This window comes from Camarhynchus parvulus, chromosome 2, assembly GCF_901933205.1.
Source record: "Camarhynchus parvulus chromosome 2, STF_HiC, whole genome shotgun sequence".
In the NCBI taxonomy this organism is placed as follows: domain Eukaryota; kingdom Metazoa; phylum Chordata; class Aves; order Passeriformes; family Thraupidae; genus Camarhynchus; species Camarhynchus parvulus.
Genome location: NC_044572.1, coordinates 95,734,086 through 95,756,693, shown reverse-complemented (window position 1 = coordinate 95,756,693; position 22,608 = coordinate 95,734,086). Strand labels below are relative to the sequence as shown.

The 22,608-nt window shown below is 33.7% G+C and overlaps 1 protein-coding gene across 3 annotated transcripts in view; it reads right to left on the bottom strand.

Annotated features, from left to right (window-relative positions):
• RTTN (rotatin) overlaps positions 1-22,608 on the bottom strand; it is a 79,640-nt gene that overhangs the window by 15,410 nt on the left and 41,622 nt on the right. For all 3 annotated transcript variants that reach the window (XM_030971331.1, XM_030971332.1, XM_030971333.1), the window contains 10 exons: positions 22,078-22,149; positions 18,492-18,684; positions 15,570-15,652; positions 9,381-9,489; positions 8,452-8,650; positions 7,374-7,464; positions 6,235-6,388; positions 5,943-6,080; positions 4,887-5,098; positions 1,050-1,155 (listed from right to left, as the gene is read on the bottom strand). In XM_030971331.1, the coding sequence (XP_030827191.1) occupies positions 1,050-1,155; positions 4,887-5,098; positions 5,943-6,080; positions 6,235-6,388; positions 7,374-7,464; positions 8,452-8,650; positions 9,381-9,489; positions 15,570-15,652; positions 18,492-18,684; positions 22,078-22,149 (1,357 nt within the window). The remainder of the gene's footprint in view (positions 1-1,049; positions 1,156-4,886; positions 5,099-5,942; positions 6,081-6,234; positions 6,389-7,373; positions 7,465-8,451; positions 8,651-9,380; positions 9,490-15,569; positions 15,653-18,491; positions 18,685-22,077; positions 22,150-22,608) is intronic.

Sequence of the window (22,608 nt, the reverse complement as noted above, 5' to 3'; positions counted from 1 at the left end):
AGGGCTTGTACCTTTTGAGGTGCAGGACCTTGCATTTTTAACTTAAAGCAGTCTATAAGAGCTGAACAGGTGATGCTAGAGCTACAGGTATCTTTAGAACACTGCTTTGAGCCCCAGAAGTTGTCTTCCTCTTTTCTAAGGTCTGTGTTGCACAACAGCAAGGATGACTTGACAGCTGTTCTAGCACAGAACAATGCACTTCCTGCAGTGGAAGTGCCTCCACAGGAAGCTGGAACTTAGATGATCCAGTAAGTCATCAACAGAAGAGGAGGCCTGACTGAAGTAAGGGCTGAGTACAGAACCAATGCACTGGAAAAGAGCAGAAAGGGTGAGACCTGAAGTTGAGTTTTCTATCACTATAGGGATCAGACACTGAGCAGATCTGTCTAAGCTATCAATGTCAGTGTAGTGGAGGTTATAGAGTGGAAAAAACAGAGATGTAACTTACAGGAAAGCACCCAAGACAAAGTGCACTTGGACAGATCAAAAGGTGTAAAACACATGATGCATGAGAAATGCAATTCACCCATATCCCATGTTCAAGAGGGCACAAGAAGCCTGTGATTAGAAGCTGGTTTACTACTGTGAAGGGAAGAAAATCCTACTTAAACTGTAAAATGGGACCAAAGAACCAGGGAAGAACAAAGCTGAGAAAAAGAAGTCTCCTCTTGTCCAGGTACAGCCAGAACTAAAAACACAGGTTATACTTCCACCTACACAAGTATTGGAAAATACTGCCAGTGAAAAATCTCCAGTTTCTAATGGATGAATATATCATTAGTAGTAAAAAGCTAATGGGTCTCTTCTTACTCCAACACGGACCTGTGACTTCACCACAGGGTTTTAAACTGGCTATAACATAATATTTAATCTGCAGCTGAAAACTTTAATTATTAATAAGATTTCTTAGTGAAAATCTGAAAAAAAACACTGCCATTGAAACCTAGGTCTTCTGCTTTGAAAAAAAAATTACAATCTATAGGTAATATGTAAAACACCTGCAAGGATTTGATTCACATATAATTTAATATACATTTTGAAATGCTCACCTTCCAAAGCATATTTCTGAGCATTTTTACTGACAGCTAACAGAGACAACAGTGCATTTGTAGCAACTTCTTTCAGCACATCCTTTGAAGATTTTCTTTCACAGACCTACAAAAATGCAATTTCATTACTGAAATGAAAAAGTGACCATATTAAAAGTAGTATTCACAGCTATAAATAGATTGCCAGAATCTATATTTTCATTTGGATTTATCACTATATTTCTAAACAGAGTTCTCCCTCCCTATATTCATGTTTATAGTCAGTCTGCACTGAAGTGTTTCAGGTTTTTTAACTAATTTTTTTAAAATTCAATCTTTCTTCTTTTTCTCCTATGCCCACTCCTCTTATTCTTTTCTTAATATTCTACTTTTGCAAGGCCTAGATTTTCCAAATCCTGGCATTCCAATATTTTCCTAATATTCAGGAATAGGCTTGGTATTGCAGATAACTCACTGATATGTCTTTAGTGCAATCTCATTTTCCTTCTACACAATGATGATAAAGATATTAAATACAGTGAAATTCCTTAAAAAAAACCACTGAGAGTTATTTTAGATACTCTTACTAACCAGTGAAAAATGGTAGCTTGTCTTAGTTTGGTGAGGCCTTTGTGAGCATCACCGCATTTCTAATAACCTAAGTATAATCTCTATTTTCAAAGGAATATTTATTTGGAGTCATATAACAAGATAGTTGAAAGACAAGGAGCACTCTGTGTTTCATTTATTACCCACTACAGAATTTTGTCAATCTAGCAATTTTCCCTAAACCACCATGCCAGTTCTGACATCCAAGATAACAGAAAACACCATTCATTGCAATCAGAAAAATATAGGAAAATAAGAACAGTTGCTGGATCATAGTAAAGAGAAAAAATCTATCCAAAAATACATCTTAAGAAAACCTTAATACTTTAGACAGAAATCTCATGAGTACCTATCCATATCTCACAAATTTTAATTCTACATACACCATGTATTAATGGACTAATAATTTTTTCAAATTTTCATATGCCATAAAATATCAATGTATACTCTAAGATCATAATTTATTGAAGTGTTTACTGTAACTAGAATGAGAAGGTCAAAGGATATAGAATAGTAAGTTAATAACTAGAAAAATCCCAACACCTCATTGATAAGGACAACTGACACCAAATAAAAGTACCGAAGCATGGACTGGGTTCTGTGTTTATAACCAACAAAAGAGAAATTTACATTTAGACTACAACAGTTTTTATTAGATCTGGAGTGAAATCTCAAATCTAACACCAACACAAGAATGTTCAAATAAATTAACTGTTTTACTGTTCTGATAGGAGATGGCTTCTTTTAAAATTAAAAAAAACTAGATGCTTGAGTACTTAAAAGCCTAAAGTTTAAACTAATTGACACAAGCCAGGAAAGAAAAAATTGTTGAATTCCAGCAATCCTGCATAGCCTAAGATGTAGGTTTTGTGACTTATCCACTCAAAGGCTTTTGCCCTATTAAATTGCTAAATGTTTTTTACCTTTTCTTAATATTCATTAACACTTTAGTAATACAAAACATGTTTCCCTATCAACCTCTTGGGTATTTTCCTGTATTATGTGGCAGACTAGAACTGATCCAATAATTAAGGTGAATTGCCTTATATCTGTATATTTTTCAAAAGTTTTAATTTCATCTTACTATTTTCTAAATTTTATCTCGAACACTAGCAAAATTCTGTTCTTTCTTGAAGCATGCTCTTCTATGCGTATTTTCTTACTCGGCCATCAAGAACTGCAGTTCATAATAAAAAAGAAAATTTATGGCAAGCATAGGGAGCACAAGTAATTAAGAATTAATTAATGATTAACTACCAGTTGAATGGAAAAAATAACTCTAGAAATTTATAATGCCTTGTTCCAAAAGATTCTGTAGTTTTAAACTATAATGAAAGTATTAAAATGAGAATGGATACCGAATTATTTTTTGAAATTATGTTGCATAATAAATTTAAGACATCCCATAAATCTGGCTATGATAGTCTTCACCTACTGCAACTTAGTTGCAGGGGAGATCACAGTCTTTCTTTTATACTGTAAGCTTTATATCAAGGAAAAAAATGTTAGGGCCAAATTTTGAGACTTTATATATAGATTATGATTTCCTTCTTAATTTTATTTCTGATCTTAAGCACATGTACACAAAGATTAACATTTATATACACAAAACAACCAAAGCCTTTCAAAGTCAGCATGTGCACTTACTAGATTTCTTGTATGTGATAATGAATTCCAAGTTGAGACCTGGTTTACTAATATTCACACCTGTACACTGGGCACTAAATTAGCATTTGCCACTGCATATATCAGGTATTCTGTAGATTTTATGTATTTAGGATGATTAATGGAGATGACTGTTTGTTTGAAAAGCCTCCCTTCCCTTTCTGTCTTAGCCAATTATTTGCTTGACTGCTTCTCTTTAGAAGTGCTTCTCCTGAAGAAAGCCCAGAATCTTTTGGGTTGGTTTTTTTCCATTTTTAATCACAATTTTGTTTAGGTGTTTGTTGCTTCAATAGGTTACTTTACATCCCATGGGCTCATTCCACTGTCCTCTCAATGACCACTGTAAGGGGGTGTAAATAAATACATGTACTTTGACCTAAGAAACTGAAGTTGTTTCTTTCCTAATTCTGTTATCCTTTTAGGGAGATCATAGCAGCCCTGTAAGGACCCAGACAGCATAGGCTATCTTTTGAACTCTTTTATGAGCAAAATGCAGTGTTTGTCTACATCTCTGAACAGTTAAAAAGCATGTTAAAAGCTGATGTCTCCTACAATACTCAAACTATGTCTAATGTACTTTCATTGACTGGCTGCAGTTCATTCTTCATTGTATCAACTTTTTCTGCCCTCAGCATAAGAATCGTCCCCTGGCACAGATTGATAAGCAGTTATGTACACTTGCATGAAATTAGAGGAATGTTACAATGTGTCTTTATCAGACATACTCTCATGCAACCATACTTTTTGTGCCAGAGCCAAGGAGTTTTGTTTTAGGCACATATGCAAGCATTAATACAAAAACCCAACATATTTAGCAAGCTATGGGATTTGAACGAAGTGCCCCTGTTTTGCTTGAGTCCCTGAAAATCGTGTCCTCACAGGAGAACACTGTGCCCTGAAATTATCTGAAGTTAGTTGCCAAAGACATAGAGAATTCTGGTTATGTGGCCTGTAGAGTGACCAAGAAAGACCCTCTTGGGAAGTTTTCCCTCCCTGAAAGACAGCAGGCTCTCAGTGGACAGAACACCATGCCCCAATAGATACAATAGAGCCACAGTGCTGCAACAGAGCAGGAAAAGAGCACAAAGCTTGTGACAGATACCAGGACAAGTCTTGGTAGGAGTAAGGTTATTCAACAAGAATTCAGCATCCATAGGAAGAGAAGAGATGAATACTGAGAGCATTCTTTTGGTCACACCATCCAATATATGAACAATAAATGTCAAAAAAAATGCTTTACATAGCAAAATAGTACTAAGATACTTATTAAAATATAGTTGTAAGATAATGACTTTGAACAACAGAAATCATAAGTGACATTTATACAATGTACATCATTCAGAAAAAAACCCCTACATTTCTAATCATAGATCACTATGATTGTTACAGTGACAAACTGCACATAAATTAAAGAATATAGATAAAAGAACTAAGTTGGAGGTAAAATAAATAAAATACAAATTTCACATATAATTTGCTTACTTCTACCAACCTGTAAATAAGGAGACGATTAAATATAAAGGAAGTAAAAGAAGCAAAAATGCAAAAATATATCCTGCAATCACATTGTCAGATTTTAAATACCTGAATAATTAAAGCAGTAAGTTGCATTACTGGTGCCTGGCATTCTTCAGTGTGATCCAGAAGAAAGCTAATAGTTGGATTTTGACACACACTCTGTTTATCCTGCAGCTGTTTTCTTCCTTCCTCATTCAAAAGGACAGAGAGGAACTGTAAACTAGCCACATATAAAGCAGGATATGTGGAAGACAGATGAATACAATCAGTAACAGTATCTAAAAGGTTGAACAAAAAAATGAAAAATTTTAAATTTCATTATGAATAAAGCTCAAGTATACTTTAGAACACAGAAAGACTTATCAAAGAAAGCACATGAACCCAGAAGCAGTTATACTGTGCACTGTACAAGGAATTCTACAAATCCTATGCATCTTATAAGACTTCAAAATGATCTAAGAAAGAAAAGTTTGAGTTTTATAATGGTTGAATGAATTAATTGCTCTGCATTCATTTGACCATAAAACAAAAAAGCAATCTCCATTTCATTCAAATAATTTATTTGTCCAGTAATTTTTTGAACTCTCCTCATTTTATCAACAGCTTACATCATAAAACCAACAGTATGCATTAGCTGCTTTATTTGCAATTGGATTTGGGTTCAGTAGATCTCTTAACATGCATGAGCTTGTCTGGACTGTGTTGATACTTCAGTATTGAAGCATGTTACAGAATCTTGCCTAACTATGCAAGTAACTAATGTAAGAATAATTAAAATACAAAAAAACCCTCCTGTATAATAATCTTGGATTTCTAGATCTCTCATCTCCCTGTAAAATTTTCCTTTCCTTTTATGCAAGATATTTAAAAAGAAAGAAGGGGGAAAAAATGAAGTGGTAATGGATCATTTAACAAATGCCACATTTGGTTAAGGTTTACAACTAAAATCATTCATCCATACATGTGAAGAAAACAAAGCAAGTCAGTCAAGCTCTGGACACATTGGTTTTCATTGTGGGTATCTCATTAGTAATTACTTAATAGCATCTAAAGGGCAATGACTGTCTTTTCTATTTGTTTATTATTTGCTAGGAAAAAAAAACATGCAGGAATAGTCATTACCGATTATTGCTGTACAGTGATTTGCAAGGGCTGCTGTCACAGATGGAAAAGATATCTGGCCATTTTTCCACAGCAATGTAGCTAGAAGGCTGAAAGAGTCTACCCATGTTTCATGAAGTACAGACGTTAACTCAGGATCTGCAAAGATAACACGGAAAAAAATCAAACCACTTAAAAATGTGCACAAACCTGGAAAGCTGAGTCTGACCACACCTGTCCATTTACCTCAAGGTGGTACCTAAATGAAGACCTGCCGCTGTCTGATTATAAAGGAAACAAAGTACTTCATTACCTAAGCCAGCTTTGGGATGTATGGTGAGAATCCTGACGGTATTCCCTAAGAGAGGTTTCAGCAGTTCATCCTGGCTTACAAGATCAGAGTCCACCAATAAACATGATTTTAGAAGCCTGGACACAGATGACAGGTACTGAAGTAGTAACAAGACCTGTTAAATATTTGTAGAAAGATATGAAATAAAGCCATATATTTACAACTTCCACATTATTTTAAGTTTACTCACATTAATTTAACTGATTCATAATATTTTAATAAACACCATTTAAATAACAGGACATGAATTTAAAATGTTTCTCTTAATTTTTACTGTAGAAGATGAAACAGAATCCCTAGTCTGGAACACATATGTGCAATCAATTTTATAGTAGCAAAGCAGAAGTTCCTTGTGAGAAGGTCATGACTCTCGGTACATTTACAGCAGCATGCTCATTGGACGGTCACAAAGAAAGACACAAAAATGGTCATTAATACTGAAGAATACATGTGTCTTCCTAAAAACAGAAGCTGACATATTTATTTATTTATTCTCATAAATTTTCTGCAGAAACACATTTCTTTAATTAGAAGAGTAATATACTTCTAAGTAAATCTGAATGCAGAGCAGCAGAAGCTACGAAATGGCTGTATCATGAAAAAGCATACTCTATACATTGTATATACAGAGTTAAACTTGATAAAATGGTAGTTCTATCAGCAGCAATCCTATATGGTTTGCATACATCAAAATTAGCTGAGAACTATCTAAGTGTCTGCAGGATCAGAGACAAAGCAAAGCAGCCAGGTTTGTTACAGACAATAAATACCCAATGTGTCAGTAACTATATCTGGCTCATACTTCAGTAACACAGAAAAATTCTATTACATAATTTCTTCAATGGCTAAATTTAACTTATACTTTTAAGAGACAATTCATTTTCAGTTTGGTCATTCCAATTACAGTCCTAACACAGAAATTAATTCTTCTGTGTTGAATAAAATGGTTTATTTTCACTTAAGCTTTGTCAAAAGCACAAGGATTCACATGAATGTAGCCTATAACAGTGTGTCTGGACTATGTTAATGAAGATAAATTATGCTAACATAAATGAATTCATAACTTCAAAAAATTAGGAAGCAACAAATGCTTCTCTGACCTGAGCTTTTACATGCTCCATATGACTTCGATGACCCAATGGAGCTTTCAGTTCCAAGATGCATCTTTCAACCAGATTAGCACTAACAAGACTAAAACAAAATATATTGGTTAGAAATATGGTTAAGTAACTAAACAGTCTATTAACTTAACATTCCACAGAAGAAAATAGCATAAATAAACCAAGTAGAAATAAAGTAAGATGCACTTACTGCTAAACCCCACTATTTTAAGGAAATCTAGTGCAATGGCAACTATAGCAGCAGTACATTGTTTCAAAATAGCTAGACTAATATAAATTCCAATAGCTGCTACTGCACTGGCAAAAATCAATTTTTTCTATTTGATTTCTTATTTTCTTTCCTCTAGAAGAATAAACAGCTCTGCAATAATATAGGCTGTATTCACACCAAGGTTGTTGGGGTTTTATGTTTGTTTGTCTGTGTTTCATTTTTTCCATTAATTGCACTAAGAGCAACTACAAATGCTCTTGAAAACTTTCACCAAAAATTGACCGAATTTTTCATGCTACACTTCAGGACTTCCAAACATTTTTTATAGACAAAAGAATTTGCTACAATGGAAATGGAAACATGGCATACAATCTGAAGAGTTCTTTGAAGTGGTTCCTTCTTTTAAAAGGAAGTAAAATACTAGGATCCATCATCCAAATTTGGCAAGTTCTATTTACTCTCTTTTAGTGTGAAAATCCTTGGCTCATCTTCAAAATATTTGATACAATTCAAAGAAGAAAAACAAAATGAGCTGAAATGATCTGCAATTCCAAATACCTGACAAAACCATAAAATATCATGAGAGGGACACAGTAGTCCTGTATAAGACATACACCACAAATGGAATCACCAATGATGACTACCTATTCACTGAAAATAAAAGAAGTAATTCTGATTCATTTCTTCAATTGATTGTATTTTTTTTTTAATTGAACATTTCAGGAGCAAGAAGTGATCAATATGTTCAACAGTTTTAGTAAGAAACATGGGTAGGTCTCATTCAAAGATTTTTTAAACGTCTATTGCTACACCTTGTTTGTAGTTCAACAGTTATCGATCTCATACCCGCTGAGAGTTGTTAGCAAATGTGTTTGTTGAAGGGCAATTCCAGTATCTTTTGGCATGACAACCAGCAGATTGTGCAGAAGGCTGCAAACAGCTGACAAAAGGGCAGGTGTGACTACAGCACGCTGTTTAGACAGAGCAGCAGACATGGGAGAATCATGTTGACTTGGAGATTCTGTTATGGTTGTATCACTTTGACCTAGAGTGTTTTGAATAAAAAAACCCCAAAACAACCAAAATATTAAATTACAGCAGTTACATAAGTTTATTTGTATTTTTCATAAAACATCCAAATACAAGTTTATTTGTATTTTTCATAAAACATCCAAGTCCTCCCTATATTTAAATTGTATATTCAGGAATGAATGGTAAAAAAAGAAAAAGATGAAATCAGATACAGGAAATGGTTCCCAAATAAAATGCTCCCTCTACCAGGCATTAAATAAAGGTAACTAGCAAATTTGGAAAGAAACAAATTACCAGTCCCTTTTTTAAAATAAAAATATTTTTATTTGTACACAGCTCTCTCTACATACATGATTATAAATATATTTTTTATATTATATTAATTTTTATGCTTCTACATATGAAGAGAATTATATACAGATCTTTGTGCATGTATGTGCATACACACTCCTATGTATGTATATGACAGCTCTACCATGACTGATGTGTTGAAAGCATGACCAGATGCCAGAAAGAGAACCTAAGTCTTGAGTTACATTTCAAGCGGTACCATTTTCACTTGCTTCTGTCAAATTTCATACTAAAGGAAGTGTTTAATATTTGTCTTCTAAAACAACCACTAGAAGCATCAAGTGCTCCAGCAAGGTGCAAGCTGTACAATGCACAGCATGGACAAATACTGAAATATGGGCAGGTGAATACACTGTGTTTAGCACCAGGAACAAGACTCAAGCTTGACTTACCTTGTGCTGTAAGCCGATCAACCACAGCTTCCGGAATAAAACTGGCTGAAGTTGGAACTGTTGCCTGAAGCTCAGTAACACTCCCCAGTGATGGAGATGCAGACAGAATCTAGAAAGCCATAAAAAGGAAACCAGTTGATTCCAGCTTTTACAGACTAGTCTTTATATTCTGCTCGGGAAGGGGGAACAACACATCATAACCAACAAAATCAAATACAATGTAAATATTACTGTTCAAAATAAATTTGATTAGATTTTGTCCACTATGCGTGTGCATATATATGATAAAAAACCTAATAATTGAAACTATTAAAAGATGGGCAATATGAACAGTCTGAAACATTTCAGTCAAAAACTGATCAATGCCCATGTTACTGGAAATTCCTTCTCTTCATCCTTCTTTTTCATCCATATAATTGACTCAACCTACATTTGGATAAAGATAGAAAGACATTACTGAAGCATTTAAACTCAAATTTTTCATGGACTATTTGCTCTACTGAGAACATCAGCACTTGTCCCTTTGTACCAGAACACACTCAGATAAAAATATCACAAGAGCATTTGTCATCAGTCAAAGTTGATGTCTCTGAGTCTTTTGAACTCTGGGTACTTCTCTTGCCCTTAATCCTGTGATCCCTAAATGTATTCATCTCATAGTGTAGCTGTGAGATGTTTAAATGACAGTAGATAACTTTACTTGCAGACTACCACGCTCCTCCTACCCATTTTGCATGACTTACATTATGAATTTTGTGTGTTTTCAAAAGCTCCTAATGCTTTTGCTACTGTGTTTAAAACCACAAGACTGAGATCAGAAGACCCAGAATCCACCTAAATTATGTGCTTTTGTGACACAACAAGACCTGTAACTTGTTTCAGAGCACAGGACAAGTACCTGTCATGTCAAGTCACTCTTTCCCTTCTGGTTTTTATTTACTAGATGGAATAGTCACATCAGACAGTTTTCTTCAAGAGTGTAACTATATAAAGCAGAGAATACAGAACGTTGGAGAATCCAACGAAATCCCAACAGAGTTACAACTTGAAGAAGGGTGTTATTAGCATTTTCCTCACAGTGAGCTTTCTAAGGAAGACTGAAATATCTCAAAGGTTTCCAACAGTTGGAATATATTTTTATGCAAGGAAATGTTAAAAGTGACTTAACAGACAAAAAGGGTGCAGGGAAGGAAATCACAGATCACTCTGTTCCTAGCTATTGTATCTTTGCAACCTCCATGTTGTACACTTCCTTTGCTCCTGTATTTTCCTCTGGTCCCACTATTGCTCATCCTACAACCATGAGTCTTTCTTCTTAAGTCTGCTCAGTCATTTCTCAAGAAAAGTCAAAGGATTATTGTAACACATAAAGCAAGCTACAGTAATATCTGGGGGTGTGTCCACAACACAGGGAGCACATAGAGCTCACAGAGTGAGCACATAGAGTGTCCAAAATATAGAGCACATAGACAGAGTACATAGTGTCCAAAACACATAGAGCTTGGATCACATAAACATTAGGAAAATGCTTGGCTAAATTATTTTCTTATTAGCAAAATGCAGTACCAAGCTGTACTGAGTGATTGAAATTCAAATCCTATTTTGATTGCGCAACTAAAAAGCATATTTACCAATTTAAAAAGTTACTTGAAATTCTATGCTTGCTAATTTAAATAATTACTAAAATCCATTATTTATATTAAGCTAATCTATCATGACACATGGCAAATTCTGCATTTTTTCAGCACTACACATCAATTCCAAGCATTCTAATAGGTGAGAAAAACCAGAACACTTTTCCTTGAATAATACAAACCCAAAATGCAATTTCTACCAGTCCATATGTTTTTTCTGAAACAAGTAACTATATTAACTATATTGAGAGCCATCTTACATATACGATTATGAATTATACAACCTTTCACATATTAGTAAAAAGTACCAGCTACCTCATACAATTGTTCTTTCTCTATCTTCTAAGACTCTCCAAATACTTTGAGCAAGAAAATAGTTCTCAGTTACGTAAAAAAAAAAAATTTAAAAAATCAGCAAAAGCTTTAGCTGGTTAGAAAAATATCATCTTCCTGCACTGATGGAACATTTATTGTTAATTGCATCACAGTGGGAAATAGGTTAAACCCCAAAATTTTCTGCTGTCACAACAGAAAACATACAGTAACACAATGAAGTTGTTTCCATACTATTCTGCCTTCCAGGGGAAAAAAAAAAGATATTGCCACTTCTATAAGTCACCTTTGATAAGGATGAACTGGAAGTCTGTAAAGGATATTTAGTAAAGGATATTTACTTCTGCTACCATATTGTTCCTGGGAGCAATGAAGCATTGTGTTGCTGAACAGTGAAACTTTGGAAGGGGGTGTAATAGGGGAAAAGGTTCTGTGTGTGGAGAGGGAGATGACAACTACAGATTAGAACTAATTCAAAAGAATACAAAAATTGTCAGAGTGGAAACACAGGAGAAATGTGAGGGTTTTGCCATTTATCTACTAGATAGGAAGAAAAGGTCTTTTCTTAACCTCTAGTACAAAAATCCCTCTGGCATTGCTTTAATAGGCTTGCAATGATTAATTCTATTCAGTTCCCTTTTCAAAGGTTTAAATCACTTAACTGTATAGCACTCTGGTAACCACAGTTCCAGAAAATAAAGCACACATTTTTATACAAAATAGCAAGATTTCATAGGAAAGAATGGCCGTGACTTAAAGCTGTCTGGGAGATGTCTGTAGATCTTTAGCCCATATCATTTTTAGCTCAAGTTTTTAAATAACTGCTCATTTTGCTAAGATTTCCTGGACAAAGAACAGCTCTACCATATTTATGCAGTGTAAAGCAAGTCGGTATCTCCATGCAAATTGGTGATCTCTTATCATATCTACGAAACACAAACCAAACATGTTGGTTAAAACAAGAGTAAAGATTTGTCCTCTCTAATGATAACCTGAGTTAACATTTAAACTATTTATTCCATAAAAGACCAAGATTGTTAATAATCTCAGAATGATAGCCTTTTTGCAGTATCCACATTCCAGTTCACAGAAAAATAAAGATAAATTTGACAAAAATCTGTAATCCACTGGGATTTTAAAGACACAAAATACAGTGCATATGAGTTAACACAATACAGACAATCCAGTTCTGCTGTCTTTTTCTATTACACTGAATCATTGATTTCATCTCCACACAACCATTCTTTACTCTATAAACAAACAAAATTTTACTTATGGTCTCTACAAAATTTCTGATTCTCTTTTTAATTTTATCAATTTTCTTTCTGCAAATTTGGAAAAAATAATTGGGGATGGAGGAAAAATAATAAAGGCGAAAAGTAATTTAGTTGCAACTTTCAGTTACGGTCATATGGCTCTATGTGAAATCAGCTCATGATAGCAGACAGCTCAAATAAAGTACCGGTTACATGAAATCTGGAGGAAGAAAAAACTAATAGAATGTTAGGAATAGGAAACAATATGGACATATCTAGATCAATTTTTTTTAATGTTATTAAAATATGAGAGAAGAGTTTTCAATAGAAACAATTCTACTTGGTTTGATTGCTTGTTCTCAAGTATTTGTGGGTGCTTTCATCAAATCTGTGCCACACACCTAAAACACATTTGTCCCTTCAGCGAGACCTGCAGATTCCTTTCCATCTGTGATGGGGAAAGCACGCCATCTGGTGGGCTTGGAATAACAGTATCTTCCCGGCATCATCAACATCCAACATTTAGCAATAAACTTCTACAAACTTTTTTTTGTAATGCCTTCATAAATATATTTCTTTATTCATACATCGAGACACAAATTGGGCCAAACTGTGACCCAAAAATTTGAAGTTATGTAGGAGTAAATTACAAATGCTTGAGATTTCGGGACAAGTTTTCAGAAGTATTTCCTAATTTCACTAGATACACGCTTAGCTTAATGCCCTCTGAAATACAGTTTGCAATCAGCCTCCATCAAAGTTACACGTGTCCACCGTTTTTCTCCTAATTAATAGTGGCATTGGAACATCAGACCTCTACATCTTGCAGCTTGGATATTTTCAATATGTCATGTCAGCACTGGCATTTTTTAAAGGTAAGAAACTTAGTAAATAATAATAATAATAATAATAAAATAATAAACTAAATAAAGTTTACAGCTGCTGAAAATGCCCATGAAGGGCTGAAGGATAAATGGAAATTAAACTAATTTCCAGAAATCACAATCAAAGTCTTAGTGTGACTAAGAATCTTCGTACATGTCAGGGAAAGAAGGAAAACAAAACAAAACACAAACTTCTATAAAACTCACATGGTTAGCTGTAAGAGCCTAATCTTAGCAAGTATGAAGTCCAAAATATGAGGAAGACTAATATAAATCAGTGTAGCTTAGTACGACACTGTACCTTCCACTGTTAATAATTAGTTGTGTGTCTGGTGAATGCAATAGTAGAGCTAAGTCTTTGTGTTAAACTATGTTGCCACTTTACTTATATAAATATGACACATTAATTTGATCTAGTAGATTCCACATTATTTTTTCCTTTTTTCTTAATTACTGAAGCTGAAGAAATTTAATGTTATGAACTTGTCCAATTATTCATAAAAACTCAAGCACAATTTTAAGTAGATTAGACAGCAAGCCCTGATAAAAATTGCTGCAGTTTAATTTTGTCTTCAAGTAATGTAAACATAACAAGATGAAATTTGGTCAATTTTCATTCCTCTAAGTAAGTGGCATTCAATTTATTTAGTAAAAAGTGATCTGGGAACAACTGCTTTGAAAAGAGATGAGATTAAATGTTTTTATTAAATGAATTTAAATGATTTTTAAGGAGCAATCATGATTGCATGTACTTCCTAGTTTACATGCACTTTAATTTATTTTAGTTTTGATCTTCAGATTTGAATATTTGTGTATAAAATAACCATAAGGGGCTGGGGGTTGTTGTTCTTGATTAATGAAAATGAAATTAATTAATAAAATTTTTGAAAACGAGAAATCAGTTTACAACTAAAATGCACTTTTTCTTCAATTATTAAAAACATGGAAGATAACATTATCAGTACTAGACAGCAATAAATTTATAACAGAGAATCAAAATAACATGGAAATTATACTTGTGTAATACTTTTGAAACAAAATTTCAGTACTGGTTTTTCTGGTTTTATTTTTACCATGTTCCATAGCAAAATTGAGCATAGAAATTTTTGTCAAGAAAAAATATAGGATCTTGTGATTTATCAGCGTTTGTCATATCCACATATGCAAAAAACAATTCTTTTCTGTTTAAGAGAAAAGAAACTTCTAAACAATGATATTCTGGATTCAGTAATAGATTAGATGGTTATTCATAAATGAAAAATTTTTGAATATGAAACTAAAAAATAAATTTCAGTGCAACATGTCAGTTTTCTTGGATCTATACTGCAGTCTTTGAAAAAGACATGATTTTTATCAGGTAACTAATGAATGTTATAAAAGTTTCTATCACAGCCTGAACTAATATTGCAAATCTACTCTGGAACTGAAAAATGTCTTTCAATTTCTCCTTTGCATTTGCCATCTTGAAAGATGGCACATGTGTACAGCTTTTCATTGCCATAGTCAGAAATACATTTTTCAAGCAGCCACCTGCTTTCTGTTTTCCATGTCTGCAAGCACTTGTGCCACTTTTAAATTCTACAAAAGCATTTTCAGAATCCAGGGTTTATTATGACACAGAATACCCAACGTATTTATGTGGCTTTGATTGATCCAGTTGTGGAGCTGTGTTGTGTAAACACAGGTTCACTCTGAACAGACAATTTGGATAAAAGCAACAGAAGTGACAACCAGAAATGAAGACAATTGCATTTTGTCAATAAAGCCAATTACAGAGTAATCTCTAGAGAATATGTCTTGTTGTGGGAAACTATAGAATTCAATACTGCCTTATGCATTTAGCTAGTCAAGGCAAGCTACCTTATTTATTTTTGCTCAGGTTAAGAATCACAAAAGGGTTTTTTTGGCATATTAAAGCTATATTGGAGTAAATTTCAACTTAATTTCACAGTTAATTTCTGACTGATTTCAGGGTTTGACTTTTGCTGGAGTTTTTTTTAACAATTTTAAGAGTGCTAATTTTCCTGAAAGCAGTTCACAAACAACTTTATATTTAAAATGAATAATCATTCTGCAAGTTACCATAGTTTCAGATGTTGAGTGAGAATGTGAAGATTTTCTCTGACTAGGTGGAGCCTTCCAAAGATTGAGAGAATCATCAAAATCTGTAGGGCAAAAAAAAAAAAGAATCAAAATTACTGTAACAAGCTTTTTAAAGGACTGTCTCAGTGACAAAAATAGGCAACCACAGCTATCCTTCTGAAGACTTCAGAACACAAGTTTTCACACATTGTATCTATGTATCTATGAAATCTTATACATCAAATGCCCTGAATAAACAGAAATAAAAGATTTTCAGTGCAACATAAAGTAGTCTAGAAAAAACTACACTTCATTCAAACTGCAGTTGCATAGCCTTCAGTCATTTTAAATAGTACAGACTTCATTTTAGTTAAAATGCAAGAGTACAAAAGTATTGAAGTACTAGAGTCCCAAAGATCACAATAAACTGATGTCCTTGTCTTCAAAAAACTTCAAATTCGCATTTTAAGAGAAATAGTTTCAAGAGGACCCATATTCCTAAATACAACAAAGGCAGAATTACTATGTAAATCTGTTTCAGAATAGAAAGTGCCAAAAATGTTATAGCACAAATCTGTCAGTAATACTTTTGAAGCTGTCATATATTTAGAAAAGAAAATAACAAAGAATAAAGTTAGACTACACAGTTTGTGAGTGCAAACCTACAAAAGTAGATGTCCTATATGTACCCTCAGTAATTACTAAACTGAAGTAACAATCTTATTTTTAACATTACATTGAAGATTACTTTTATACATTCCTAAAAAATATGAGAAAACTACATAGGGAAAAACCCAATAGGGTTTTTTTAGGCCCTGTTCTCCCCTTTCTAAAGAAACAAAAATATTGTTTCTTCTTCCTGAAATACTGTATTTTCTGGCTTTGCTTTGCAAACTCTGAATAAAATGTATCTCAATTGCTCACTGAAAAGTTGTACCATTCTACATTTTCAGTTACTATTAGACTATTATACAACATTACAGGAGAACTACCAAAAGACACATATTAGAGAACCATGGGAGCAGCAAAATGGGTTGGATTGAAAAATTACACTTATAGATAAAATAAAGCAGACGCTGAAGAAATTGAGGATTTTTATGGCTGGAACTTTGTGTACTGGCAAGGTATTTCTCTCAGTTAACTAAGAATGCCCCTTTTCCTCGTGTCTGTCATAAAGTCATAACTTAGCTGGGGAAGTAACATTCCTCTTCTGTTCATGCCTCTGGAACAGCTTTATCAAATGCAGAATCCAGCAGGATGCTCAGCCTGGAATGTGCAAAACAACTCAAACAATACTTTATTTTGCAAAGCTCTAAGTAGTGAACTGAGAGGGGGTGTCATGCTGCTTTCAGTGTTGAATTATACTAAACAAGCCTCACTCATCAACCCCGAAAGTTAAACATCCTGATACAGACTTGAAGGATACTTCATCATGTCTGCCACTTCTTATCTAAAAATCCTAAGGCCCAGCTGGCCTGAGACATATGACTGACAGTCAATCACTTTAAACTCTGAAAGTTCCAGTCCCACTTGCAAACAGCAGGTTTTTCTAAAATACCCCTTGGAGTGTGCATGGAGATTCCTCCCTGGAGTGGGGATACTGCTTATCGTCACTCCAGGCTGTGCAAAAGATTTGCCAGGGTCACTGGTATGGGTGAGTAACATCAATCTCTACTTAATAATTGTTTACTTTTTGCCAGCTTTAATATAGTTGCTTTAACATAATTCCTTTCATATAGTACATTATACTAACTAGCAGTTTTACCTTCTATACTGTGTAGTAAATAATTCTGATTATGATCTTTTTGTCTAGTCATTTATTATAGTAAATCAATAATTTTTATATTAATATATCCGGTTTGCAATCCTTAATACCACAAGATAAAGTTAGACAAAGGTTCAAACATATCTCTACAATTCCTTAGATTTAAACATCTGAAAATATCTGGGTCTGGGTTTGAATCCAGCTGCAGCCAGGCTGCTCTCTGAGAAGACATTTAAAGAGCAAGGGGGTCCTTCCTGCACCTTGTGACTCAGTGGGAGGGCTTCTCTAAACAACTTTCTCTGAAGCTCCCTCTCCACCTATGACACAGACTTAAAAAGAACTATTTAAATCAGCAGCCTTAAAAGATGGAAATGCGGAAACTTAAGCCCACAAAAAAAGGTAAGGAAAAAAAAAAACCTTCATTAATTTTGTGCCCCATAAAAGCTTTTATTAACTAATCTCTGAAAAATCGCCTAGCTTTCTAAACTTACAATCATCAGATATATTTGGACATGGAAGTGTGTTTCCACAATGCATCATAGTAAGCCTTAGAAATATTGTTCAATAAATTATTAGTAAATATAAAAGTTAGATCTGAGATATTCCAAGGGAATACAGGTTAAAAATATACAAATAATACTCCAATCTGAGTATTACATCTCATCAGTCTAGGAATTAAATTATATCTGAATGTCTTAGAATGCAGCTTAATGCAGATTATTAGAGTCCATTCCTACTCATGTAACTTTGAAGCTAACACATGAAGAAAGAGGAATCTAAGGAAAGTTAATCTATTTATTTTTCCTAAATTTTTCTTGTATGAAAGTTGACTGGATTTCATAAAGTGGAAATTGTTAAAAGTATTTTACCCACAATATTTTGCAAGAAAATTTACTGTAGAACCAATTACATCTTTTCCATTTTCAACTTTCTGAAGATGAAAATAACAGCTCAGAACTTTTTCTGAGCTATGTCAAATTAGAGACTTATCTACTTAAATCCTCATAGCAATCTTTTGACTTCACAACATATTTGAGTGCAGGGTTTATATACAGTCCATTCCCCTCTTATTAAGAATTACTGGAGGTAAGTTATTCAAAACAACACTTTATTTAAGTAGGTTTCAAATCCCAGAAGATTACATCAACATCACTTACCAGTTGCATCACCTTTTTCTACGCTGAGCTTGTCCTCCTTGTAAGAATTCAAATTGAACATGTAACATCCCAGGTAACAGTGTTTCACCATCTGATTCACATGTTCATAGAACTGACAGTGATACAAAAGGGCTTTAAGAGCAGGTATTCCTGTCTGAGAGAGGCCAGATTCTTCATCATGCACACAAGGACCCTGAAGACATGACATTCACAGACATCATTACTTTAAAGAAATGTTTTATATAGAATGAACTGTCAGAAAAACCCACCCTAACTAAGGCTAATGCTGTGTATATGTGTGTACACTGGTTTATAGGCTGTAACTAATAAATTCCAAAAGTGAAATGAAGATTTTAACGTTGAGTAAAATCATAATATTTTACAAAAGTTGTCATAACTTAGCAAAATCAAACAGCTATTTATCTCCTGATAAGTGTGCTAACAGTTAAGTAAGAACTATTGAAAAGCTGTGAGTGGCTTCAAGACAGGAAATGTATCAGTAGACTTTACAATTTTAATGTCTCATTTATTTCAACTTACAGGTACTAAGCAATGAAAAAGTTTTCATTAGGCAAAAACAACACTTGGATAAGACTAAATATCCTGAAAAAGTCCTTCTGCCCTAAAGTATACTGTAATTACACTACATCTAGCTATGTCAATCTTCTGTGAAAAAAGATTACTGTAGAAAACAAGACATAACCAAAAAAATTCTCTTTGAAGTATGGTTTTCAATTATTTCTTTTTAAATACTGACATCAGGGAAAACTTGCTAGAGCAGTGGATTTATACCTTAAGATAATGGATTCTAGTCATATTTCAAATAAACAGTTTAAGTTGACTACCTTTGTTAAATGTTTCTTCAGTGTTTTCCATGTTAACACAAAACCCAAAAAGTTTTATTAAGCTACACATAATCTGGCTTAGACTGACCATAAAAATTAGAAATGCAAAGAAGGCAGAACTCAAAAATTCAATTACATGCAGGAAGGCAGTTTTAGAGGGCATCCTGCAGTAGTTCAAAAATAAATTAGTTAAAATTATGGAAAGAAAAACTTTCAGTGCTAATTAGAAACTTTCTTTGTCAGTCAGGAGAGAGCAGAGCTGGATCAACTGAAAATAAGTAATTTGAAAACACTATTTATCCTCAAGGGACTCTCCCTCAAACCCCTCATTTACACTGGATACAAGTTTATTTCCCAATAAAAAAAAAACCAAAATCCAAAACCAGATACAGTAGAAGCAGTAATACTGTTTCATATTACAAGATAAGTTATCACCAAAATTTTAGATTGTTACTCTCATTCTTCTTGGTTTCTGTAATACAGAAACTATTTTCACTATCTGCCTTTTACACCAACTAGTGGAGAATGCGATATGATGAACATTTTGAGACAGAATGTAGCATTTCAAGTAAACTATTTATGATGAATTATAAAACTCTACTCATACACTGTCAGCAATAGACTTAGACCGTGTTGACTATGACAAGTGCAAACTTAGGAAATACTGATAAATTTAGTCCAAATTTTACTGCCCAGGATTGTCTTTGCCTGTTTCAAAAGCCATGCCAGATACTTTATTGTACAATGGGGGGGGCCTTGAAAAAGTTATTCATCAATTACACTGACAGAGTGCTCTGACTTTAGCAATCTTTATACAACACAGTCTGCTGCACTCTTGGAGCTCTTTACACAGGTTGGCTTTACTCATGACTAAAGAGTGGCATAGGAAATTTTTTAAATGACATAGCAAAATGAAACATTATAAAGCAGATCAACTAGACAGAAGTAACACTAGAGACATTCTCATGAAGATATTGGCCTACAAACTCTATATGCCTTTTTCCAGTCCTATTTCCCTAAGGAATAAAATGGTAATGTCCTTATTTGGCCATAGCACAGTATTCCTGCTATTCACCAAGATCCATTTAATAGCCCTCCTTTTCTTCCTGGCACTAAAGGAAACAGGCAAATCACCTTATTCAGTGCAAGGGAAAAAAGTTACTCTGAAAAATAAAATTTTATCCTGGTGGTAGGTTACAGTTATAATTGTTGTTTTTATTTTGAATAGTTTTAATTTACCAGTAACCATGAAGTGTTGTTTGATAACATCTTTCAGCATGAACACTTTTTAAGTGATGAGCAATTTTCATTAAATGCAGTTCTTAATAAGAATCACATTGACTCAAAGCCTCTTTTAATTGCACTGCAATTCATCCAGAATTGTGCAACTGGATTCAATTTTTGTCACCTCACCATAGTAATTTAATTTTTTTATAAAAGGCTAAAAAGCAACTTTTAATAGAGTCTATATTGACAAGCTACAATGGCTGCCCTCTTGTTACCCCCCTAATATTATGGATTTAGACAATTACTATTTATATTGATAAATTAGAAGTAGTAAGACTGAAACAAGGGCCAGATTTGTAAAATTGCTTCCACATCTTCTTTTATGATTTCATGTAAAGAAAAGATGAGACATTCTGTACAATTCAACTCTTCAAGAAATAGCATAATCAATTTTGGGTGCAGCTGAATCATAGATAACTTATCCTAGTAAAACAGCTGGAATGCCTTTCAGCACTAACTTGATCTTTTGCAGAAAGGAACAGATTAAAAATAATATTGCTGCATCTGCAAATTTCTTCAAAAACTAATATACACTGTTCCCATATAGGTAATCTCACACACTGAAAGGAGCAAAACAGACATTAAAAACAGATATGAAGGTCACAAAAAATTTAAAAATTGCAAGCTAAGATCCAAATATCCTGATGTACAATGAACCAGACTTGCTGAGAGTAAAATAAGACGATTGACTCAAGAACAGAACCGTAAAAGTCTCCAGGGCATCTTATCAATTTAAAAAATATCTGATAAGAGAAGGTAAAGAGAGATCAACTCCTCTCACTGGTATCCAGTGACAGAAGAAAAGGCATTGAGCAAAAGCTAAAATAATGGAAATTCTATTTAAACCTAAGAAAAATAACTTTCTATCTGAGGGTAGTCAAACATGAGAACAAGTTGCCCAGAGAGACTGTTTAGTCCCCATTCTTGGAGAAACTCAAAATCCAACTGGAAACAGCCCTGAGCAACCTGGTCTAGAGTTCCCTTCGCTTTGAGAAAGTGGTTGTCTTCAAGAAGCTGTTAAATTGATCTAAGTGACAAACTGCTTCATGTTTCTTTTAAAACAGTTTCTAAACATCATATTAACAGAATTTCCTCTTCCTCATGTCCCTCAAATCATGTTTTACCTGCATTCCAAGTGTGAGCAAAAAAAATTATCAATATCTATCCTAAAACATTAATGATATACCATATAAGTAAGCAAGTTTCCCAGCAACCCAAAGACACTACATTCATGAAATGCAACATATATGTAATCTAAATTTGGTTGTTTTACTGAGCTTGCTGAAAGTTTCAGAGAAGTTTTTCTATTCATTTATTTCTCTTTCCAAAATGTAACCTTAGACATGTAATTTTTTAAGTTCATATTTTATAGGTATTCTGACACAACTTTTCAGATCAAATGACATCTCTCTGTGAAACCATGACTTTTGTTATCAAATTTAATAGTCACTCACTTGCCAAATACAATCTTTCATGTCTTCTGTAGGGATTGGAATCACAAGCAGATTTTGTAGAATAAAAGCAGCCTGAAAGAAATTAAAGCATCAATACTGCCATCTAGCCATCATAGTTCAAAAAACCACATCAGATTGAAGGGTACTGTCTACATATTATTCCACTGCTTCAGATATAAGCTGAAATACACAGCATTCTCATGTTCATGTTGGGAAAAAATAATTAGAAGGATACAACTTCAAAGCCCTCAAATTTCACTTACAAGAGATGTCATTAGAGCACAGCCCAAGAGCAGGCTGGTATAAAAACAAGACAAGGAAAAGATGGGATGGAAACAACAAGGAAACAAATTTATTTATAAAATACTTCCATCACTGTTCCAGTACAGTCAATTGTACAGAACAAGCATTACAAGTATTAGGGGAAAAATTTCTGAACAGAAAAACCTAGATAATTGTTTATAATCAGTCACTCCATTGTCCTTATTTTGGGGTTTTTAATTATTAAAAATTAATTGGGACAATGTGGTG